General features: G+C 50.7%; 1 protein-coding gene across 9 annotated transcripts in view; it reads left to right on the top strand.

Moving 5' to 3' along the window:
• The window catches only part of LOC114510032 (transformation/transcription domain associated protein), a 114,794-nt gene that overhangs the window by 75,002 nt on the left and 26,513 nt on the right, over positions 1-13,279 (top strand). For all 9 annotated transcript variants that reach the window (XM_036013997.1, XM_036013993.1, XM_036013994.1 and 6 more), the window contains 11 exons: positions 254-453; positions 1,287-1,408; positions 1,723-1,936; positions 2,781-2,960; positions 4,947-5,093; positions 6,213-6,332; positions 6,765-7,052; positions 7,206-7,343; positions 7,995-8,107; positions 8,538-8,673; positions 11,123-11,314. In XM_036013997.1, coding sequence (XP_035869890.1) covers positions 254-453; positions 1,287-1,408; positions 1,723-1,936; positions 2,781-2,960; positions 4,947-5,093; positions 6,213-6,332; positions 6,765-7,052; positions 7,206-7,343; positions 7,995-8,107; positions 8,538-8,673; positions 11,123-11,314 — 1,850 coding nt within the window. The remainder of the gene's footprint in view (positions 1-253; positions 454-1,286; positions 1,409-1,722; positions 1,937-2,780; positions 2,961-4,946; positions 5,094-6,212; positions 6,333-6,764; positions 7,053-7,205; positions 7,344-7,994; positions 8,108-8,537; positions 8,674-11,122; positions 11,315-13,279) is intronic.

The raw sequence follows: 13,279 nt of genomic DNA, 5'->3' as shown, positions 1-13,279 counted from the left end.
CGCGGATGTGACTTCAGGACATGGCTGTCCCCCAGAGTCCCGCACCAGTGCCTGCAGACCCATCGTCTCCTCCCCTGGGGAGCCTCTTCCAGGGCCACCCTTGCAAGGTCATGGAATAGCAAGAAGTGATGTGGCTGGAGAAAACGTTTTAGGGAAAATGGGAAGAGTCAACATGCCACATAGTACAAAGTGGTTGTCTGTTGATGTATGTTTGTAGAAATTGTTGAGCTGTGTTCTCTCTTGGCCTGAGCAGGAACTAGTGAGCTGGTGATGCTGAGTCTGGAGCTGGTGAAAACACGCCTGGCGGTGATGAGCATGGAGATGAGGAAGAACTTCATCCAGGCCATCCTGACCTCCCTCATTGAAAAGTCACCCGATGCCAAGATCCTCCGGGCCGTGGTTAAGATTGTGGAAGAATGGGTCAAAAATAACTCCCCAATGGCAGCCAATCAGGTGAGCAGGGAAGAGGGGCTGCATGTTGGCCAGGCAGCCTTCCTTTTGCGGGTAGAAGAAAATTCGCTTTCTCAGCTTTTCTCCTGGAAGTTTCCAGTCCAGCAAAAACACTTTTTTCCTCCTGTATTTGCATACACAGTATCTTTTGTTCAGGTAGATTTTTTTCACTTAACGGATTTGAAATAGGAAGTTGAGAAAATTGGCCACTCACCTTAATGTGGTTTTACTTGTTAAAATGTTAAACCTTTTTTAGTCTTTTATGGTGGTGAAGATAAGGCAAGGAAAACAGGCGGGACTATGATTCAATATAATAAGATGCTTACAAGCTCCTAATTTGTTTTATAATTTAGTTACTTTCTCTCCGAAATGAGTTGTAGCTCCCAGGACAGTTATGCTGGGGTCTGTCTTGATTTTAAATGTCCAGAGATAACCAGGGCCGTTTTTGATTTTCTTTTCCTTTTTCTTTCATTCATAAACAACCATTTAATTTTTCTTGACTGAATTGTAGGAGTTTAAAAAGTAGCAGAATAAGCCCTGGCTGGCATAGCTCAGCGGATTGAGCGCGGGCTGTGAACCAAAGTGTCGCAGGTTTGATTCCCAGTCAGGGCACATACCTGGGTTGCAGGCTATGGCCCCCAGCAACCGCACATTGGTTTCTCTCTCTCCCTTCCTCTCTCTCTCTCTCCCCCCCTTCCCTCTCTAAAAATAAATAAATAAAATCTTTTTAAAAAAAGAAAGAAGATATGTTTTAAAAAAAGTAGCAGAATAGAAGTACTTTGGGAAATAATCTTCTCCCAGACAGAATTGACCTTTTGTTTTAAAAACTCATACAGACACCTACACTCCGGGAGAAGTCCATTTTGCTTGTGAAAATGATGACCTACATAGAAAAGCGTTTTCCAGATGACCTTGAATTAAATGCACAGTTCTTAGACCTCGTTAACTACGTCTACAGGTAATTACAGCAATTTTCATGTAGTTCAACCGTCAGTCCATAATGTGTTCTCTGACTAACCAATGTTACGTGACATGAATTTTTTGGTTATACCTGAGTTTCACACATTCATTTACATTCTGGGTCATGTGACGTGTTTCGGTGTTGTTGCTGGATGCTGTGTGCACGTGCTGCGTCAGCCTGTGATGCTCTGTAATGCGCTCTCGGTTTCCCCAGGCTGTTTCAGGAGCGGCACCCACATGTCCTGTGCTTGTTTGATGACGGGTGCCTCTGGGTGCAGCTGTTTCATCTCGGTGTGCCTCTTTCGGTTGCAGGGACGAGACCCTGTGTGGCAGTGAGCTGACGGCAAAGCTCGAGCCCGCCTTTCTCTCTGGGCTGCGGTGTGCCCAGCCGCTCATCAGGGCAAAGTTCTTCGAGGTATTTGACAACTCCATGAAACGCCGGGTCTACGAGCGCCTGCTCTACGTGACCTGCTCCCAGAACTGGGAGGCCATGGGCAGCCATTTCTGGATTAAGCAGTGCATCGAGGTAGGCCACGCGCAGCTCTCCCTCTCTGGCCGGGGGACACTGAAGCTGAAGTGGGCACCCCCTTCTCTCTCTGTCCACCTACTGTTCCTTGGCTGCTGTCACGAGTATGTGTCTCTTCACGTGTTGAGGTTGCTCTTGTCCTTCCGACACTCCAGTGTCGTGAGGGTGGGGACACCATCTCAGTGAAGTGGACACATGAGTCTCCAGGGCCTCACACCCAGTGGGTGCTCAGTGAATGCTTGCTAAGAACACTCAGGTGGCTCGACTGGGGGCAGCGTGAGCCAAGGCAGGTGGGGAGCAGGTCAGGGGGCCGGGAAGGAACAGTCTCAGAACTGTTATGGGCAGGCGAGGGTGTCGCTTTACAGAGGTCTCGAGAGCCACGCTGGGAGGAGCTGGCACTGTCCCCTGAGGGCTGTGGGAGCCACTGGAGGTGCAGGGAGGGGGGCCTGGGTCAGTGGTGTGGAGGGAGAGTGTGTTGGGAGGAGTTGAGGCTGTGCGTCCAGGCAGGAGGGGCGGCTGCCTATGTACTTGGGGGCGTGTGAGTGACAAGAGAGAGGAGGAGGCAGGCAGGTGAAGCAGAGGAAGCTGTCTTATCTGAGAGACAAGGAGAGTAAGCCCGGCTGGTAGAGAGACGCTGAGCTGAGCCGGGACCGTAAGGCCCCCGAGTGAGGGGCGTGTGCAGAGGTCCTGACTCTCCGTCCAGGCCAGGTGAAGTGAGGAGCAGAGTCGTGGGCTCAGGAGCCGTCAGAATGGGCTCGCCTGTGGAGGTGACCAGGTGACTGGCTCCACACGCCCACGTGCAAGGCATGTGTGCGAGGCTTGTGTTCATGTCCCCACCCTCCAGCTCCTCTTGGCCGTGTGTGAGAAGAGCACTCCCATTGGCACCAGCTGCCACGGAGCCATGCTCCCGTCCATCACCAATGTCATCAATCTGGCGGACAGCCACGACCGTGCGGCCTTCGCCATGGTCACCCACGTGAAGCAAGAGCCTCGGGAGCGAGAGAACAGCGAGTCCAAAGAGGAGGTAGCATCTGCTCGGCGCCCCTCTCTCTGACCTCACGTCCGCCTCAGACCTTTGTCTCAGGGCACGAGCAGTGCATTGACATTGGCGTGCACCTGAGAGCCCGGAGTGAGGCGCCTGTGCTCAGCCAGGTGTTCTCAGTGAGCCGGCGCTGGCACTCTGGGCCAGCTCTGTGCGTGGCCGGAATTCTTTTTCTTGTGTCGGGGACTTTTAAGAACTGCTCTGTGGAATACTCAACAGGTGCAGTGTGGCATTGCTAACTGTAGCCACCGTGCTGCTCATTACATCCCTGTGACACACTGGAAGTTTGTGCTTCTGCACCTTTCACCCTCTCCTTTCACCCCCACGCCACCTCCCCTCCACCCCGCCCCCGGGAGCCACCAGTCTGCTCTCTGACTGTTCCACTTAGCATTGCACCCTCAAGGGCCATTCTTCTCTCCTTCTCTCCTCTCCTCTCTCCCCTCGTTTTACTTATTTATCTTTGGAGAGAAGAAGAGGGAGGGAGAGAGGGAGAGAAGCATCAGTGTGTGGTTGTGTCTCACGTGCCCCAACTGGGCACCTGGCCTGCAACCCAGGCATCTGCACCTGAACGGGGAATTGAACCAGCAACCTTTTCAGTTTGCGGGATGACCCCCAACCCACCAAGCCACACTACTCAGGGCCCTGCCGTTTAATTTTGACATAGAGCACTATACTGTGAGCAAGTGGTGCTTAGAACGGGGTATTTCACTGCTCGGTGATTGTTCTCTGAGTGAAAAGTAGCCCCTGTTGTAGTAGAAGGCACTGCTTCGGGGAGGGACGCCCGCCCTCGAGGAGCTGGTTCTGCCAGCAGCCTCCGCTGCGAACCTCCCACTCTTCTGCCTAGTCCTGGCAGGCTCGGCCAGGGAGCCAAGGGCTGGCCAGCATGGCAGCCGCCTTGGTCGCGCTGGCACTCAGCGCTGCACAATGGAGGAGCCGACCCCACTCACAGCACAGACCTTTCAACTGTGTTGCCCTGAGGTGGTTGCCTCTGGGGCCCTGTCTCTCTGGGTGGTGGGTTTTAGGTGACAGGCACCCAGTATTGAAGGAGGCGGCACCTTTTCTATCCTAAAAAGGATCGTTTATTCCGTCTCCTGTATGTGAGATATGGACTCATTTTACTAACAAATGAGAATTAAAAATTTTGTTTTACTATGTTGCTACACGCTAGGGCATTCTGGTGATAGGACCTCCTTTTCTGTCTGTATCCTTGTCTGCAAAGTAAATCGCCAACTTTGAAGTGGTTCCTCTGAGTGGTCCAGGTCCCGTGCCAGATATCTGGCACCTGGACCTAGAGCACAGGTGGCAAACATAAGGCCCGCGTGCCGAATCTCGCCCTCCACCTGGTCTTATCCAGCAGCAGCACCAAGCTCCTTGCCCCTAGTGAAGGAGTAGTTACATTTACACAGTCCTAAAATTACACAGTCCGCCCTTTGAAAACAACTTCGAGGCTGACGTGGCCCCAGTGAAAATGAGTGTGACACCCCTCCAGGTTCTAGAGGCTCATTTGGTGATTGAATTTTGACTGTGACTTCCCAGAGGCCTCAGACAGTTTGGGGACAGGCTGGGCGAACCGTTGTGCTCTTGGAGGACGGCCCCGACACTGCCCTCACTCCTTGGGGACCGGGCAGTGAGGCGGCGCCACTCGTTCTGAGGGAAGAGGGGCTGTGTGTGATCCCTGACAACCCTCGTTACTGTCGTTGTTAGCACTTCATTGTGCTTTCTATACCCCGGGTGTGAGAGCAACACAAGGTCATCAGAACAAAGAGGAGGAGGAGGAGACAGGTCTGGTCACATGACTCTGTTGTTTGTTTTACGATTTACAAACATTTTAACATTTATAAACTTCTGAAAGTCAACTAAAATTTTACTTGGTGAAAGTGTAGTAAGAAGTTTGTAAGAGTTCCGTTTGTTGGGTTTTAAGCATTTGACCTCGGGGTTCTGCTCATCTGTGTGTGTGTTGTTTGTCAGGATGTGGAGATTGACATTGAGCTGGCCCCCGGCGACCAGACCAGCACGCCCAAGACCAAGGAGCTCTCCGAGAAGGACATCGGCAATCAGCTGCACATGCTGACCAACCGGCACGACAAGTTCCTCGACACCCTGCGGGAGGTGAAGGTCCGTGTGCGGCCCCATGCCCTGTCCCCCTGCATGTTTCCGTCCCGAGGCAGGACTCCCTCCACAGTAGTTGAGGGGTTTTGTGTTCCCAGTTACACCCGCTTTCCTTTCTCAGTGGAAACCGTTGTAAGTTCCGTGCGACTCGGAAGTGGATGTTTTGTGTAGACTCAGGGAGGAGTTACGTTGTCTCATGGGAAAAAATGAGAAAAGGCAGTTGGTTCCCCATTATTGTGCCGTGGCAGGAGTGGTAAAATTGTTCACTGAGTATGAGGAGACATCTCTGGATTACTTTTCAAGTGCCGTAGAAAAGGAGGGAATGGGAGCTACATGGTGAGTCAGGTTCCCTTTGGGGAGTGGGGGGCATCCGTTCTGAGATGTGTGCAGGTCTCTGGCTTCCATGCCCTCTCGGGTCAGTGACAGGCACGCCCTTGTTCAGGGAACGACTCAGTCGCTCGTGGCTCCGCACACCGAGTTACTTTTGAGGAGCATTACAGAGGAACCGGTGATTCTGTCTGTGTCAGGTGCTAGGCGGGCCCATGGGCTTCAAGCAGGCTAGGAGCCAGGCTGTTGATAAGAAATACTGTCAGCTAATTCAGGTTTCCAAAACCTACAAAGCTGTGGACAAAATCAGACGCATGTGTGGATTGGACAGCTCTTCAGGCCCTCGGGTTCCAAGGCCGGCTGCTTTCGTAGGGCGTGTCCTTCCATGCCGGCCAGTGTTCCTGTCTCGTCTGCACGGTTCTTGATTTGCTCTTCAGGATTGTGCCTGCTGATAGATCACTTACCTGCTATACGTGTGCCTTTCCCCTTTCGTCTTGTCGGTAGCCTTTCCTCGGTGGCACCTGTGCATCTCTTGTGTATTTTCAGCATTGGCCTGGGTGGAAATGCCCTTGGAGTTAAAAACACAGGTGTGACACTGCTGAGTCCTTTACCCCATACCTGTGCTTGGCTGCTAAGCCCAGTACGGGTTGGTTTCTGGTGCCCAGGATCTGTTTTCACTTGGATGTGATGCTTGCTCAGGTTGTTGGGAGTCTGAAAGTGGAGCACGTCCGGCAGCTCTGGGGCAGGATGTCTGTGCCAGCCCAGGCCCAGCGACACTTACCCTGTTTCTTTCTCTAGACAGGGGCACTGCTCAGTGCCTTTGTCCAGCTGTGTCACATCTCCACCACCCTGGCAGAGAGGACCTGGGTCCAGCTTTTCCCCAGACTCTGGAAAATTCTGTCTGATAGACAGCAGCATGTGAGTATATTTTTAAAATTCCGCTCTGGAAAATGTTTCAGCTTTTTTTAAAGGTTTTATTTATTTTAGAAGGAGGGGAAGGGAGGGAGAATGGCAGGGAGAGAAGCATCTGCATGTGAGAGGCACATTGATCGGCTGCCTCTCACGTGCACCCAGCCAGGGACCTGGCCGCAGCCCAGGCACATGCCCTGGGATTGAACCGGTGACCTTTTGGTTCGTAGGCCAGTGCTGCATCCACTGAGCCATACCAGCCAGGGCTGTTTTAGCTTTTGGTAAGTGTTTATGATGAAATAATTTTGATTAAGTTTCTAAGGATAAGGAAATTACTATTATCTGAGTGAATTATCAAAAATATTGGCAGATGCTGAATGAGAGAGTGAAGACATGTTGATTTGGAATGAAGACCTGAATGAACACGGTCTTTGGTTTCAGGCTCTCGCTGGGGAGATCAGCCCGTTCCTGTGCAGCGGCAGCCACCAGGTGCAGCGGGACTGCCAGCCCAGCGCACTGAACTGCTTTGTGGAGGCCATGTCGCAGTGCGTCCCGCCCATCCCCATCCGGCCCTGCGTTCTGAAGTACCTGGGGAAGACCCACAACCTTTGGCTCCGCTCCACATTGATGCTGGAGCACCAGGCCTTTGAGAAAGGTCTGAGCCTGCAGATTAAGCCGAAGCAAACCACGGAATTTTATGAGCAGGAAAGCATAACGCCGCCCCAGCAGGTGAGCTCCGGCCGTGTGTTACCTGTGCCGTCCTTGCAGGCGACACCTTGTCTCTATAGACCAGACATCCCCTCTGGTGGGCAGTTCTAACTCCCGGCACAGTGAGGTGGTTTTACTGGGGGAAGTCCTCAGAAGCTACGCCCTGTGTTTCAGGAGATACTGGACTCGCTCGCAGAGCTGTACTCTTTGCTGCAAGAGGAAGACATGTGGGCTGGCTTGTGGCAGAAGCGTTGCAAGTACTCTGAGACGGCGACAGCTATTGCGTATGAGCAGCACGGGTTCTTCGAGCAGGTAGCTCTTCGGGCAGGTAGCGCTGTTGGGTGGGGTGGACGAACTTCACGGCTGGGTGATGGTCACGGTGTTAGGGTACCGTCATGTCCTCGGGGGTTCACGTTTACATGAGTTTCTTGTTTCACTTGAAGGGTTTGTCCTGTATATGAAAAGTCCTTTGAAGATTAGTTTCAGAGAAACACACACAACACGGACATTTTTAATGCTCAGTCTTAAACCCTTCACCGCTAGAAGTGAACGTGGATGGTTTTCACCTGCGCTTGTTGGTCCTGTTGGAAGTGGAAGGTGGACGACGTTTTGTGTTGATATTAAGTCTCTGTGCTTGTCCTTTCAGTGTGGCACAGTCCTGTTCTTCGCTCTGATTAGGACACCGAGCCACAGAAACACAGGCACACACTGTGGCCTCTGTTCTGGTCGCCGAACCCGGGGCCAGGCAGCCTCCCACTCCTGCATTCTGCGTGGGGAGTGGCACCCCTTGGTTCTCCTCCTTCCCTCTGTGCTGTGGGGACGGGACTCCAGGGGCACGTGACTGCAGAGAAGGTTGTGAGGTGCTCCTAGGTTTAGGACCCAACTCGCCCTAGATTGTTGAGCAACATCTGTGGACACTTTCCTAGTTAAACAGTAGTTTGAAAGCACTATTCACCCTTGTAGGCACAAGAGTCCTACGAAAAAGCCATGGATAAAGCCAAAAAAGAACACGAGAGGAGTAATGCATCCCCTGCGATTTTCCCCGAGTACCAGCTTTGGGAGGACCACTGGATTCGGTGAGCTGGACTGGGCTGGGTCAGGAGCCAGTTAAGGGAACCCATGGCAGATTTCTGGAATGTTCTTGTGACGCGTGATCCTAACAGGGAACTTTGCTGTTGTCTTATGGCCCCACAAAGAAAAGAACAAACAAACACCTGTGAACAGTTTTAAGGTCTTGAGTAATTACAAATGCCTGCTGGAGGAATCAGTTCCTGTGTGCCCCCTGCTCCGGCACTGGCGGCGCTCCGCTGCACAGTGGGCGGTTCGAAGTGTTCCAGGGAGTGGCTCCTCCTGGAGGGCAGCTGGGACTTACAGGCCGGCACCCCACAGAAACCTGTCCTTCTCTGGGGGAAGGACGTCAGTCTTCCTGTGTGGGGTGGAAGTGAGCACCTGTCCCCATGCTTTCTGACTTCGTGGGAACTGACCCACTGGCTCTCTCGCCTCCAGGTGCTCCAAGGAGCTGAACCAGTGGGAGGCCCTGACGGAGTATGGCCAGTCCAAGGGGCACATCAACCCGTACCTTGTGCTGGAGTGTGCTTGGCGGGTGTCGAACTGGACCGCCATGAAGGAGGCGCTGGTGCAGGTGAGACCTCCCTACCCTCCTTGCTGAGCCGTCCACTCTCAGGCCACGTTCCCACAGCTGTGTGCGTGCCTTTTGCCAAAGTCACGAGCCAAAGTCACGAGGTTGCTCTTTGCTGAGAACAGCCTGGGCATGTGGGCAGGTGAAGATAGCTTTTGGGAAGCAGGAATGATTTTTGGTGATCTGCAACACCTTTCCTGAATTTGACTTGAACTGTAAATTAAGTGTGTGTTTACATTCAGTCACACTAAGTGTCAGGTGTGGAGACCTTGGACTCTGAGCATACAAATGAATAGCAGAACCTGGAGAAGAAACGTGGAGGAACAGAGTCAGTTCCACTGGTGGCTTTGGTCGGTGGAAGCACGGCCAGATGCGAGTGCAGTGGGGGTGACTGGTGTAACCGCAGGGGCTGGCGGAGGGGCTGCTGCCAGCACCCGTGCGGTGTGGCAACCGGTATGGCACTCAGCACGTTTTGTGTCAGGGGAGCGCTGGTGGCATTGTGTGAGTGAAGTTGTCACTAACTTGGTTGAGCTCCACATTTTAAAAATTCACCACCATCCAGAGGGGTTTGGTACACAATGGGAGAGTGTGCACACCAGTCCAGTTCCCTTCCGCCCGCGGGGTGCTTCTGTCGGAGCGCCAGCAGTGCCGGACAGTGTGGCGCAGTTGGACAGATCTGCCGCCTGACCCCACAGTGTGGGGCTCTCACCGCCCAGTCTTGACTTTGGAGGCAGCCACCCATGTCGCGCCTTGTTTCCTCCAGCCGTCCCGCGCTCCCTCAGCCTGGCCCTGCTGCCGCTGCCGCCGTCCAGTGTCAGCTTCTCTGGGTGGTGGTCACATGAGCGGGGTCCTCGGGAAGGAAATGTGGTCATTGCATCTTCCACCCCTGCCCCCAACTGGGGCTTGCTAATCTTCCCGCCGGTGGTTTCCTTTCCTTGGTGTGGAGGCTGCAGAAGCACGTGGAGATCGCAGGCCCCTTTCTTTGAAGAGACGAACCTCAAGTATAAAGCTCTGCTGTGGTTCCAGTGCTTAGCTCGTTACTGATGTTCTTTAAGCAAATACAGAAGAGTGAAGAACTGATGTAGGGAGCTTGAGTTACTCAGAAATGATCGGTTGATTGTAAAGATGTATATGTGTATCTCTCTGACAGAGTGCATTTACAGTTGGTTGTTCTTTTTCTTAGTTTGATAACAAAATTTGCTGAATAATGTTTATAGTTCACTTTACCTTTTTAAATCTCCTTTCCAAGATTTCACACTGGGTATGTGTTGTACCATACTGTCAATAGGTCTGGCAAATGTATTTCTTTTTTCACAAAATCTTGATTATTTTCCAAAAGTTGCAAGGCACTTACTGATTAGAAAAGAGCTCAGTATGTACAAACATTCTGAGTAATCTTTAGTAAATTAGTTTCAGATGGCCTTTATAGGAGTAAATGGTGTACTTATTTGCCGGTATTTAAAAGAAGAAACTCAAATTACTTTTTTTAAAAAAACATTTTTTAAAGATTTTATTTATTTATTTTTAGAGAGGGAAGGGAGGGAGATAGAGAGAGAGAGAGAAACATCAATGTGCAGTTGCTGGGGGTTATGACCTGCAACCCAGGCATGTACCCTGGCTGGGAATCGAACCTGGGACACTTTGGTTCCCAGCCCACGCTCAATCCACTGAGCTACGCCAGCCAGGGCATAGTACAATTTATTAATGTTCACTCATATTCTTATAAGCCTGAATCACTGCCCTCTGCTTCCTTGTATGATGTGGAACAAGTTAGATTAATTTCCCAGAATAACAATTGAATTGGAAACAACCCATAATTTTATTGATATTTATCAGAATCAAGATGAACATATATTGAGTGCTTTAAAACTTTGCTTGTATATTGAATACTTTAAAACTTTGCTTGCTGGCTCTGACCAATGTGTCTCGGTTGCTTGGGCATAATCCCAAAAGCTGCTCAATTAGTTCCCAGTAGGGGCACATGCCTGGGCTTTGGGCCAAGTCTCCAGCTGGGGGCGTGAGACAGGCAGCCAATGGATGTGTCTCTCACACATCTGTGTTTCTCTCCCTCTTTCTCCCTCCCTTCCCCTCTCTATAAAAATAAATAAATAAAACCTTAAAAAAAATAACTTCTCTGGCTGGATTTGTACCCTAGCGACGGTTGTTAGCCCGGCCTGTCACAGCAGTTTGCCCTTTTGTGGAACTGCTGATACCTTGAAGCAAGGGGCCTGTGGCATGGCTTTGCAGCTGGAGAGATCGGCCATTGGCCGGTATTCAGAAAAGGAGGGTATCTGAAAAAGCACTGTAAATGTATTATTGCTCTAAAGAAAATAAATGTCTGTTGATGCTTAATTTCTGCTTATCGCTTTGCACAATTGACTACAAAGAAATTGACTTCTCTACTCTGTGCTGAGAGGAGGTACCCACCGCTTCCTGTGTCTTTTGCTTCCAGGTGGAAGTCAGCTGTCCCAAGGAGATGGCCTGGAAGGTCAACATGTACCGAGGATACCTGGCCATCTGCCACCCTGAGGAGCAGCAGCTCAGCTTCATCGAGCGCCTGGTGGAGATGGCCAGCGGCCTGGCCATCCGTGAGTGGCGGAGGCTGCCCCACGTGGTGTCCCATGTGCACACTCCGCTTCTCCAGGTGGGTGCTGCTTGCTGGGGGCAGCCTTTGGGCCCGTCGAGGGTCTGCAAGTTCAGCAGCACTGCAGGGAGGAAGCTCCTCCCACTGGTCTTGTCCTTTCCCACACAGCTCCTCCTGTGGGAAGGGGGCCCGAGAGAGCTCACAGAGGGCTGAAACGCTGCTTCTCATTTTTGGAGCTTCCGAGGGATTAAGTGACAGATGGCATCCTTAGGAGTGGTTTTGACGATGCGCATTTTCGCTTTAGGGATTTTCTTTAGCAATACTCTGCCACCCCCAGTGTGACGCCTTTGTTCAGTTCAGAAAGGTCCTTGTCCCCTGAAACTCTCAGAGTTAAACAGGTTGTGCCTTGGCCCTTCCTCTGTGTGTTGTCTTCACTGTTCCTGGACATTTGTTCCAGCCACACGAGCCACCCTGCAAGTGCTCGACCCCACCCTGACCCCGCCACATGCTGCTCCTCTCCGCAGAACACACTTCTCCCTGGTTTGATGTGCGTGTGTGCACACGCACTGGGGCTGAGCAGCTCCTGTGTGCCAGAGTCAGGCTGTGAGCTGATGCTGCAGCCGGAGTGCAGAATGGTCACACTTTCTTTTCTTTGGAAAGAGTAGTTTTGAGATTAGATTGGTATGTTGATTTTTATCATAGTATAGTTGCTTATTAATGTAGTTAGAATTTTCTGTCTTCTGCAAAATGAAATAGTTTATTGAAAACAAGGATTTGTTTGTTTTGATACTTTTTATATCTATTATGTTTTGTTTTTTTTCAAGGTATATTAATTATGAATGATTGTTGTGAAGAACACAATTCTGAGTAACTTAGGAGAAATTATTGGGAGTTACATATTTAAAGCATAGCGTTTAAAATGCAGTATTTCAGATAGTCCGGATTCAAGTACTTTGGAGGTGAAATTAGAGGTAGTTTTGTTTCTCATCCACCGCTTCACTCGTGGTTGATGCTGGATAAATATTTGTTGATAGCTTAGTTACATGCCTGACTACAAAAGATGATTTCTACCACCAATAGAACTGTCAGCTAACGTAGCTGAGAAATCTTAGAGAAAAAAAAGACTGTCCATGCGAATGATTTTGGGGAACCATTTAACATTTCAGTTTGATCATTTCGATAGCCATTCTTACGTAGAGGGTCACATTCATACATGATTTGAGACAAGAAGGGTGAAGAGAATGAATCAGAGGAGTGCTTATTTTAAATAAATCAAACCAAGTAAGTACCTTTTGCCCAGACTATTATGTTTTAAAACACATATTTGGAACTGTGGCTTGTGACTCTACCCCTTCCTCCTCCAACTACCACCAAAAAAAATCAGTGAAGGGAAAGGTCTTGGTGCTTTTGCCCAGTGACATCCCCATCTAGCCGATTTTAGATCTCAGGCTTTGACAGAGATGTCAGATGGCCAGCCTGTTGCTCTGGCGTCCTGAAAACACCAGTCTGGGTCCCCAGGTCAGCTGCTGAGGCGGAAGCAGCACAGAGTCCGAGGGTTGTTTTGGAGAGAGTGACTTAAATACCGTGATGTTCGGGCAGATCATGTGCCACAGCAGAACAAGGGCTTCTGAAGTTCTTTGTAAAAGCAGCGACTACACTGGGGAAAATTGTCAAAAGCAGCTTTCAGGATTCTGGAAATTGAATACAGACTTGCAACAATCGAGGAGCATTAAACAAAAACAGACGTGTTTTAGAAAGAACAGCGAGCTTCGTAGTGTTTAGTTGTCCTACCCCCGTTCTTTTTCTCCCCATCTCTGCAGTGGCGGTGAATGAACCCTGCAACTTTCACCCGCAGCAGCTGTGAGGCCAGTGGCCAGTCCGCCACCAGTGGAGGGTAGAACAGACTTAGAGACTCAAACAAAAACAGACAAACCAAAACCCTAGCCCCAGAGATCTGGCACCATTTGACCAAGCAGCACAGCTTTCTAGAAAAGCCCTGTTCACAGGTTGCTTTCTGTTTGACCT

The sequence above is a fragment of the Phyllostomus discolor genome, chromosome 13, assembly GCF_004126475.2.
Source record: "Phyllostomus discolor isolate MPI-MPIP mPhyDis1 chromosome 13, mPhyDis1.pri.v3, whole genome shotgun sequence".
Lineage (NCBI taxonomy): Eukaryota > Metazoa > Chordata > Mammalia > Chiroptera > Phyllostomidae > Phyllostomus > Phyllostomus discolor.
Note: the sequence above shows the minus strand (reverse complement) of the source record. Positions and strands in the feature narration are given on the sequence as shown.